Raw genomic sequence first — 11016 nt, forward strand, 5'->3', positions numbered from 1 at the left:
TATCAAAAGCTAACTATAAATATGATGCAAAGTCTATGAAGATTTCAATGGCATTTTTTTTTTACAGAAGTAGAAAAAAATACTCCTAAGATTTATATAGAACCTGGTCAGGATTATATTGTTTAAATTCTACATTTTTGCAATTTTGTTAGTTTTCCTTCTGTTAATTGATTTCTAGTCCAGACTACTATTGTCAGAGAAGATATTTGGTATAATTTCAATCTTTTAAAATTTGTTTAGGCTTGTTCTGTGGTCTAACATATGATCTATCCTGGAGAATGTTCCATGTGCCCTTGAGAATTTGTGTTCTGTTGCTCTGATGAATGTTCTGTATATGTCTGTTGAGGTCTATTCGGTCTAAAGTAGGGTTCATGTCCAGTGTTTCCTAATTAATTTTATCTGAGTGATCTATCCATTGTTGAAAGTGGGGTGTTGAATTCCTCTATGATATTTGCATTGTTGTCTATTTAACCCCTCATATCTTTTAGTATTTTCTTAATATATTTAGGTGCTATAATGTTCTGTGCCTATATATATATATATATATTCTGTGCCTATGTATATCTATATATAATATAGATATATATATTTATGATTGTTACAGCCTCTTGATGAATAGTCTCCTTTATCATTATATCATGACCTTCTTTTTGTGTTATAGGATTTGACTTAAAGTTTACTTTGTCTTAGTTTAGCTACCTCTGCTCTTTTTTGGCTTCCATTTGCATGGAGTATCTTTTTCTGTACCTTTACTTTGTGACTGTGTGTGTCCTTAGAGCTGAAGTTAGTCTCTTGTAGGCAGCATATAGTTAGTTGGTTCTTGCTTTTTTAGTCATTCAGCCACTTGTGCCTTTTGATTGGAGAATTCAGTCCATTTACAGTTATAGTAATTATTGATAGGTTAGGACTTACTAATGGCAGAAAGGATTCTAAAGGATAATGCCATCTTATTTATTGTTTTCTATAGTTTTATAGTTTCCTGAACCTTTCTTCCTCTTTTGCTGTCTTTTGTGAACTGGTGATTTACCATAATGGTATGCTTTAATTCCCTTCTCTTTATCTTTTGTGTATCTACTGTAGGTTTTTGCCTTGTGGTTACTATGAGATTGCTAAAACATCTTAGAGATTGCTAAAACATCTTAGAGTGTTTTAAGCCGGTAACAATGTAACTTCAATCACATATAAAAACTCTCCTTTTACTCTTGGAAAGGGTAAACCCCCCCCCTTGAAATTTTGTGTTTTTTAAAGTGAGAATAGTTACATTTTGTTATTCATGAGTTCAGGGAAAATAAAAATATTTGTGTGCTGTCTGCCTTGTGCATTTCCTAACTGACTATAATTCATCAAAGCTTCGAGGTTGCATAGGCTTTCAGGGTAATTTGGTTTAATTTCATATGTTCATGGATTTAATTCATATGTTCATGGATTATAATTTAATTGTATATACATTCTTTGAGGGACAACTTTATAAAGACTCTAGCCATTGTAAAAATGTCCACATAAACATAATCATAATCCTTACTTTTTAATTTTATAACATCTTATCATTTTCCATGGAATGCTATGTCCTGGTGAGAGACAGCTTTGTAACACATTTCCATAAGGGTTTGAGGAGACTGCCTTTGAAATTGGTTGCTCTTCTCGCATTGACTCCTCTCTCAACATACTCTCTTTACTTGAGGAGTCTGCTGTTTGTCTGCTCCTGCAGCTTGGCAGGATAGAATGTTGCTTACCAAAATCTCCTAAGATGACACAACCTGCTGACCACCCCACAGAATCAGCAGGTCAAATAGTAGCATACACTTGTCCATTGCAGAAGTCATGGAATAGTGATTTGAAAATCTTAACCCCTCATTTTTTTCCCTAATCTTTAGGCCATACTCATTTTTCTTTTTTCTTTTTTTTTAAGTTTTTAATTCTAGTTAATATACGGTGTTATAGTAGCTTAGGTGTACAATATAGTGATTCAACACTCCCATATATCACCAGGTGCTCATCATGACAAGTGCACTCCTTAATCCCCATCACCTATTTAACCCATCCTTCCACTTCCCTCCCCTCTGACAACCATCAGTTTGTTCTCTATAATTAAGAGTTTTGGTTTGTCTCTCTCTTTTTTTCCCTTTGCTCATTTGTTTTGTTTTCTTAAATTCCACACATGAGTGAAATCATATGGTATTTGTCTTTCTGTGACTGACTTATTTCACTTAGCATTATGCCTTCTAACTCCATCCATGTCGTTCTTACAGCCTTCAGTAACTGGTTATTAGTTTAGGAGGTTTTTTGGTTGATTCTTTCAGATTGTTTACATAGACTGTTACGTCATCTGCAAACAAAGACAGTTTTATGTCTTTCCTCCTAATCTATATACCTTTATTTCCTTTTTTCCCCCAGATTGCATTAACTAGTCTTCCAGTACAATGTTGAAAGGGAGTGGTGAGAGGGGATATTCTTGTCCAGGATATGATATTAACGGGAAAGCCTTAAGTTTCTCAGCAGCAAGTATCATGTTAGCTGTAGGGGTTTTTTTTTTTGTATAGATTTTATCATGCTGCAAAAATTTTCCTCTATTCTGATTTAACTTGGAACTATTACCATGAATTGGTGCTGGATTTTATCAAATGTTTCTCTGCATCTGTTGATATGATCATGTTTTTTCTTCTTTAGCTAGTTGATATGATGGATTACATTAATTCACTTTCAAATGTTAAATGAACCTTGAATACCTGGAATAAGTATCATTGCACATAATTTTTAAATACTGTTTTGAATTTTATTTGAGAATACTCTTTTGAGGATTTGCATCTATATTCATGAGAGGCATGTGTCAACAGTTTCCTTTTTATGTAATGTCTATCAGCTTTTGCTATTAGGGTAATGCTGATCTCATAGAATGAGTTAGTAAGTATTCTTTCTGCTCCTATTTTTTGAGAGAGATTGTGGAGAATTCTATAAACATCCTTAAATGTTTAGTAGAATTCACTGGTGAACTCATGACCTCAACTTTTTGTTTGGTTGGTTATTAATTATTGATTACTTTCTTTAGTATATATACACTTATTCCAATTGTCCATTTTTTCTTGTGTGAGTTTCAGGAGATTGTGTTTTTAAAGCAATTGTACCATTTCATCTAGGTTATCAAATTTATGGACATAGAGTTGTTCATAGTATTCCTTTATTATCTTTTAAATGTTCATGGGATCTTAGTGATATTCTCTTTTTAACTTCTCATATTAGTAATTTGTGTTCTTTCTCTTTTTTTCTTTTTTTCTTTTCTTTTTTTTTTTTAAAGATTTTATTTATTTATTTGACAGAGAGAGAGACAGCCAGCGAGAGAGGGAACACAAGCAGGGGGAGTGGGAGAGGAAGAAGCAGGCTCACAGCAGAAGAGCCTGATGTGGGGCTCGATCCCATAACGCTGGGATCACGCCCTGAGCCGAAGGCAGACGCTTAACCGCTGTGCCACCCAGGCGCCCCATCTTTCTCTTTTTTTCTTAGCTTTGCTAGAGGTTTATTGATTTTATTGATCTTTTCAAAGAATAAGCTCTTGGTTTCATTGATTTTCTCTATTGATTTCCCTTTTGAAGTTTCATTGGTTTTTGCTCGAATATTTATTTATTTTTCCCTCTGCTTGCTTGAAACTTATCTTGCTCTTCCTATTTCATTTTAGTAAAGTGGAAACTTGAATTTTAGATCTTTTTTCTAATATATTCAGTTATTGCTATAAATTTCCCTCTAAGCACTACTTTCACTATATTCCTCAAAGTTTTGATAAGTTGTGCTTTAATCTTCATTTTGTTCAAAACTTTTTTTTTTCTCTTGAGATTTATCCTTTGACCTGTGCATTATTTAGAAGTGTGTTTTAATATCTATGTTTTTGGGGATTTTCTTATTATCTTTCTGTTATTGTATTCTTGTTTTATTCCTTATGGTCTGAGAGCAGTCACTGTATGATTTATATCTTTTCAAATTTGTTAAGGTGTGTTTTATGGCACAAAATGTGGTGTATCTTGGTGAATGCTATATTTGAGCTTAAGAAGAATTTGTATTCTGTTATTGGACAAACTAGGCAACAGATGTTGCTTATAATCTGGTGGTGTTGACTGGTGGTGTTCTTGAGTTCAACTATGTTCTTACTCATTTTCTGCCTGCTTGATTTATTTTTCTTGAGATGGGTGTCAATTTCCAACTATGATTATGGACTCATCTATTTCTCTTTGCAGTTCTGTCAGTTTTTGCCTCATGCAGTTTAATGCTCTGTTTTAGTTGTATACACATTAATAATTGTTATGAACTTTTGGAGAATGGACCCTTTTATCATTATGTAATGTCCTTCCTTACCCCTGATAACTTTCCTTAGTTTTATGTCTGCTCTGTCTGAAATTAATAGAGCTAATCTTTCTTTCTTTTGATATGTATCAGTGTGGTAATTTTTTTTCCTGACCCATTTGCTTTTATTCTATATGTGTCTTTATATTTAAAGTGGGTTTCTTATAGACAATATATAGTTGGATCATGTTTTCTGATCCACTCTGATAACCTCTTTTAGTTGGTACGTTTTGACTGTTGACATTTAAAGTGATTATTTGAATGGTGGATTAACATTGAAATAACTTTTGTCCTTGTTCTTAGTTCTTACGTGTGTTTTCCACTTTTTCTACTGTGTCATTTTAGTTGAATATTTTATAGGATTCTATTTTCTCTACTTTCTTGGTTAATAATTTATAGGTTTTTTTTAACTTTTTTAAGTTATCTAAGAATTTGCAGTGAACATTTCCAACTATTCCAATTCCACTTTCAAATAACACTATACTACTTCATGGGTACTGTAGGTACCTTGCAATTACATAATAATCCTAATGTCTTTCTTGTGTCATTGTTATCATTCAATTCACTTAACATAAGCATATATAGGCATATATTTGTATGTATATACACATATACATGCATAATATATAAACATAGGCATATATAATTGATTATGTAGTTGCTATTAATGTTTAGACATTTATCTGTCAGAACAATTAAGTATAAGGAAAATAAGTTTTTATTTTGCCTTTACTTATTCCTTCTTGTATGCTCTTCTTTTCTTCTGTAGATCTGAATTTCTGACCTATATTATTTTCCTTCTCTCTAAGGAACTTCTTTTACTACTTCTTTCAAGGTGGGTCTACTGGTAAATTCTCTCAATTTTTATTGGCCTGAGAAAGTCTCTATTTCTTCTTTACTTTAAAGGATAATTTTGAGTATAGAATTCTAGTATAGAATTTTTTTTTCCTCTCAGTACATTAAATATTTCACTCTATTCTCTTCTGGGTTGTATATTGAGGAGAAGTTGGATATGGTTCTTCTATTTTTTTTTTTAATACACTAAGGTTGTTTTTTTTCTGTGACTTCTATCAGGATTTTTTGTTATCTTTCATTTTCTGTGATTTAAAAATGATATGCTTCGTGTAATTTTTTTGGCATTTATCCTATCGATGTACTCTGTGCTTTCTGGACCTGTGGTTTGGTGTCTGACATCAATTTGGGGGAATTTCTCAGTCGTTATTGTTTGAAATTTTTTTTTTCTGTCCCCTTTTCTCTTTTCTCTCTTTGTGGCATTTCCATTATGCATATATCACACCTTCTTTAGTTATCCCACAGTCCTAAGATATTCTGTTCTTTTTTAAAATTTCTTTGTTCTCTTTGTTCTTTAGTTGTCAAAGATCCTATTGCTATATCATCTAGTTCAGAGATTCTTTCCTTATCCAAGTCCCATCTACAAATGAGCCCATCAAGTCACTTATCATGTCTTTTACAGTGTTTTTGATCTCTAGCATTTCTTTTTTGTTCTCTTTGGATTTGCATCCCTCTGCATACATTGGCCATCTGTTCTTACATGCTGTCTATTTTATCCATTACAGTCCTTAGCACATTTCTCATAGTTATTTTGAATTTCTGGTCTGATAATTCCAACATCCCTGCTATGTCTAGCTCTGAAGTTTGTTCTGTCTCTTCAAATTGTGTTTTTTGCCTTGTAATTTTTTTCTCACTAAGTAGACATGATATATTGGGTAAAAGGAACTGCTGTAAATAGGCCTTAGTTAATGTGGTGGGGAAGTGTGAGTATAGGGAAAGCATTATATAGCCTCACAATTAGGTCTTAATCTTTTACTGAGCTTATGCCTCTAGACTGTGAACTTTACAGGTGTCTCTGTTTTTGTGTTTTTGTTTTTGTTTTTTAATCCACCTTAGATGGGACAGAATGGCAATCATGAGTTGGAGTTGGGTATTTGCCTTCCCCAGGTTATTTAGGCTCTTATAATACCTCAGTAGTTTAGATTCTAGTTTACTACTTTCCATTGAGGGCAGGGCTACTTAAGAAAAACAGAGTGTTTTGGTATATTTCAAAATATTTCCTTTTCCCCTTTCTCTGACAGAAACCTGAGGGGATTTTTTCTCAGTTATTTACTAGGGAATCTGCTGGAAGTAAACCTCACAATATTTTTGGGACCCCCCCCCCCCCATGGCTGGTTTACCCTGGACAGTTTTTAACTTTCAAAATTTGCCTGTACTGAGACTCCAGCAATTCATCAATTATGGTATAGGAGACATCTGTTTGCCTTGTGTCTTCCCCTTTCTTATGGATCCAAGAAGAGTTGTGGATTTTTCAGTCTTTTCTACTTTGTATTTGTTGTTAGGATGGAATAGTGACTTCCAAGCTCCTTACATGCAGAACTAGAAACCAGAAGCCTTTATATTTGTTTTTGATAAATTTAAAGTTAATGTAGTAAAACACAATCTTTTCTTTTTTTCATGTTTTCTACTTGTTTTGCCTTGCTTAAAATTGAATATTTTATGCCACAATCATATAAATCTTACTTATATTATTGAAAGTTACTTTATGATATAATTTTAAAATAATTTAATTCAATTAATTTATTTTGAGGGGTATGTATCTAATATTTTGTGTGTGTATGAAGAACTCAACATTTTGTTTGTTCAAATTCTTAGTTATTTCTGATTATATGGATTTATTCACCTCTGTTTTGAGAGTCTACCTTTATTATAGGATAGAAATTAAATCTTATCTGGGCTTTCCTTACTAATTATTCTACTTTTATTCTTATGAGTGTATATTCAACAGCATAGATTTCCTACCTCAACTCCTTCCTTTTATTTTTTTTAAAGATTTTATTTATTTATTTGACAGAGAGAGACAGCAAGAGAGGAAACACAAGCAAGGGGCGTGTGAGAGGGAGAAGCAGGCTTCCCACTGAGCAGGGAGCCAGATGCAGGGCTCAATCCTAGGACCCTGGGATCATTACCTAAGCCAAAGGCAGATGCTTAACGGCTCAGCCACCCAGAAGCCCCTCAACTCCTTCCTAATTGCTAGTTTATTTGTTTCTGGAGCTGATTTCCATTTTACACCATCTGTTTTAACCTGTCTTTTTTATGTGATTAAGGAAAGAAAAAGAAAAACCCACAAAAAACAAAAAAACAATTAACCAACACTGTGCTGGGAATTATCAAATGGCTCTAGTGTATGATATTTGTCCTTACAAGTATGGGTGAGTTTTATAATTTCTGCCTAACTGGGATTGTCACTTAAAGTGGATAGTGGTTACTTACACATAGGCCATGATGATATGTAATATAATTGCTTCTTTAGCCAGAAGACACCAGGAAGAACAACAAGAAGACTTTTCCAAGAAGAGTGTTAAGTAGCAGGGTTGATAACTAGCTCAGCCACTATATTGTTTGCACTATGGACCCATGAGTGAAGTACTTATGAATGGCAAGGATGAAGTCTTTCCATGGGTTCTTTCAGTATGGTCTCTTCTCAGTAAGGCAGTTAAAGTGACAGTCACTATTAATGTTTGTCCTTTCAGAAATGCAGATGGAATCTGAACCCTTGATATGGTTTCATTTGTTGATGCATTTAAGTAGCAACTTGGTAGCAACTTAGCAGTTGTTTACATTAGATCCCTTTCATGACGGAGGAATAGCAAGTAGTTCTTACTGGGGTAAAGGTGTTTCCCAAATATGGTTTTGGTTTTGACTAACCTTATGGCAGTAGCTTACCATTAAGTGATCCAAAGACACATAGAAAGTCTAATGTCCTTCATAGTATTGCTTAGGACAAAGAAATATCTTTACAGCCAAGAAAGTACAACAGTGGGCACATAACCAAGTGATCCACTGGTGCAGCAATATGTGGTACGCAAAAGTGTGAGACTAGTAGATCATGGAAATAGCCTTTTAAAGATGCAAATAAAGGTGCAAGTAAGTATGTTGGTGATGACACTTTGTGCTTTAACATGTGATATATACTTTGAGCCACTGGACATCATAAGGTATTGTATTCCAAAATGCATAGGTCTGGAAACCAAAGGTAGTCAGTGAGAGTGGCTCCACTCACCACCACTTCCTTGGACAATTTGAGCTTTCTGAACCTACAGCTTTGACCTCTGCTGGGGTAGGATGAATGCTTCTTCTGGGGACAGAGTAAGCATTTCAGTAAACCTAAAGTTTTAGTAGCTCACTAGTCATTCTCGTTTCCTTGTGTTTGTAGATCAGCAGACAAAAAACAGTTACTATCATGCCAGGTATAATTAACCTTTATTATCACAAAGAAATAGAATTGCTACTACACTTGCATCAGCCATTATTGTGATAACTCTAAATGGGCAGTTGCAGCAATTGAAGCATGACAAGAGAATGGTAATCATGGATTTAGTGTTACTAGGTAGGAAGATATGGATCTGAGCAAGTGATCTAGATCAGAAGAGTGGTGGAAATGTGAGGAAAATCTAGAATGGATTATGGAGGAAGAAGATAGTGAAAGTATTCTTGGGTACATATGCAATGATAGATGCCATTAATACTTGTTTCATTAACACTCCTGTATTTGAAGAATTCAATGATGGAGTGAACTTACATGGAACTTGAATGCCTCTAAGCGTGGGAAAATGTGGAGTGTATCTGATAATTTCAGTGTTGCATTCATATCCCTCTGTGCTTAATATTTCCAAGAATGTATATTGTTTTGTACCACACACTGCAAAGATTTTCTGCCTGAGGACTTTTCTTTGGATATCAAAACTGTTCAACCTGCTATGTAGGGAAAGCTTGGAACTTCCATGGAGTTAATGCCTCAGAGCTACCCCAACACAGAAATACACAGCTGCCTTGCCTCAAGTGAAATAAAGATGTTATAGAATAGGTGCATTCTCCTAGAGGGCCATAGCAGAATTGCACCCCAATGTCCATATGGTAGAATGCCAGTTAGTATACCCTCTGTTGGCATCCTTCCTTTTTCTGTCCCCTGTCTCCACTTCTGAACAAATGTGTTCCTGGTGCCCCATCCAAATAAACTCCTGGCCCACTGAATTTGTCTCTGGGTCTTCTTTTAAATAATAAGTAAAGCTGTTGGAGCCATACACACACACACACACACACACACACACACACACACAGCAATTTAATGTGAAGATTCTTGATGTTCATTCACCAGAACTAATTTACAGGTTATTTTTAGACATTATGAATAGCAGAAACAGTGTTATTACATTTTTATTTGAGAAATAAACAAAAATTCAAAATTAAAATGTTCTTTGTTAGATTATGCTGTTCTCTGTTAGAATACCAGTTCTTAGTGTGATGAATTTACATTCCCGTGATTGGTAATGGTTGTACACTCCACAGGTGAAGTAGTAGCAGGCTTAGGATGGCAGATGATGCGTTTGTTCGGGATATGTTAAATTTGAGGTACCTAAGTAGGGATAGGTCAGTGTGTAATGGGATGTTTAGTTTTAAAACTCACCCAAAAAAGTGGTCAACACAGTCTGGAATAAGATATCTTTTTGCGCAGTCTTTTTATAGCTACCTTTATGTCTTTGTTCCGTAATGTATAGATGGCAGGATTCAAGACAGGGGTGATAGCAAAGTCCACGATGAACAGATTTTTATCAATTGAAGGTGGGGGAGAAGGCCAGACATACAAAAACATGCATGGAGTGAAAAACAACAAAACCACAGTGATGTGAGCTGACAAAGTAACAAATGCCTTGGACAATTCTCCTGAAGAACGTTTCTGGACTGTGATCAAAATGAACGAATAGGAAAGGATTAGCAGGAAGAAGGTGCCCATGCTCATGAAGCCGCTGTTGGCAGCAACAATAAACTCAAACTTGGCTGCATCTGTGCACGCAAGCTTTATGATCTTAGGAAAGTCACAGTAAAAGGTGTCCACTTTATTTGGCCCACAAAAAGGCAACTTTATAACAAATAAAAACTGAGACATAGCATGGATCACCCCAGTTACCCATCCGGTGATTACAAATGAAATATATATTTTAGGATTCATGATTTTCAAGTAGTGAAGAGGCTTATGGATGGCTGTACACCTGTCAAATGCCATGGGTATGAGTAACACCATCTCCACTCCTCCCATGATGAGAATAAAACATATCTGTGTCATACAACCTTGGAAAGAAATTACTTTGTATTCATGTAAGAGGTCTTTGATTATCTTGGGAACTGTGGTAGAGGAAAGACCCACATCAATGAGGGACAGGTTGGCCAGCAGGAAATACATGGGAGAATGTAGGTGAGAATCAAAAATTACCAAAAACAAAATAAAAAGGTTTCCCAAGATGACCCCTAAATAGAGCAAAGAACATATCAAGATGAGAAAAAGTTTTTTCTCCCAAGAGAAAGAAAGGGCCAGTAACACAATCTCCATGATCACAGAGTCATTTAATCCACCCATTGACTGGGAGAGGAGAGTTGATTTTCAAGTGACCTGACGATAAAAATTAAAAAGATTAAGTATCACTGGCAGAAACATAGATCCCCTAGTTGCCTTGCTAATTAAGTTAGATATAATTGACTGAGAGAAAAAAAATGAAGAATTTGGAGGAAATAAGTTTAGCAGCAAATTTACTATATAAAGGGGGATATATGAGGGAAAAATATGTGACTATAAATTTTGCAGATAGAGCCAAAAGGGGTTACTTTAATTTTCACCCC

At 34.7% G+C, this 11016-nt stretch overlaps 1 protein-coding gene across 1 annotated transcript; it reads right to left on the reverse strand.

Annotated features, from left to right (window-relative positions):
- Positions 1 to 9670: 9670 nt before the first annotated feature.
- LOC103680665 (olfactory receptor 4F21-like) lies at positions 9671 to 10756 on the reverse strand. The gene has a single exon (XM_008710153.2). It carries the CDS (start codon positions 10754 to 10756, stop codon positions 9821 to 9823), a length of 936 nt encoding a protein of 311 aa, XP_008708375.2. The 3' UTR covers positions 9671 to 9820.
- Between the last annotated feature and the right edge of the window lie 260 nt (positions 10757 to 11016).

Source organism: Ursus maritimus, unplaced genomic scaffold (genome assembly GCF_017311325.1).
Source record: "Ursus maritimus isolate PB19 unplaced genomic scaffold, ASM1731132v1 scaffold_9, whole genome shotgun sequence".
In the NCBI taxonomy this organism is placed as follows: Eukaryota; Metazoa; Chordata; class Mammalia; order Carnivora; family Ursidae; genus Ursus; species Ursus maritimus.

Bases quoted from the DNA above. Each gene is read 5' to 3' on its own strand.
- LOC103680665 (XM_008710153.2), bottom strand. From the start codon at position 10,756: ATGGGTGGATTAAATGACTCTGTGATCATGGAGATTGTGTTACTGGCC.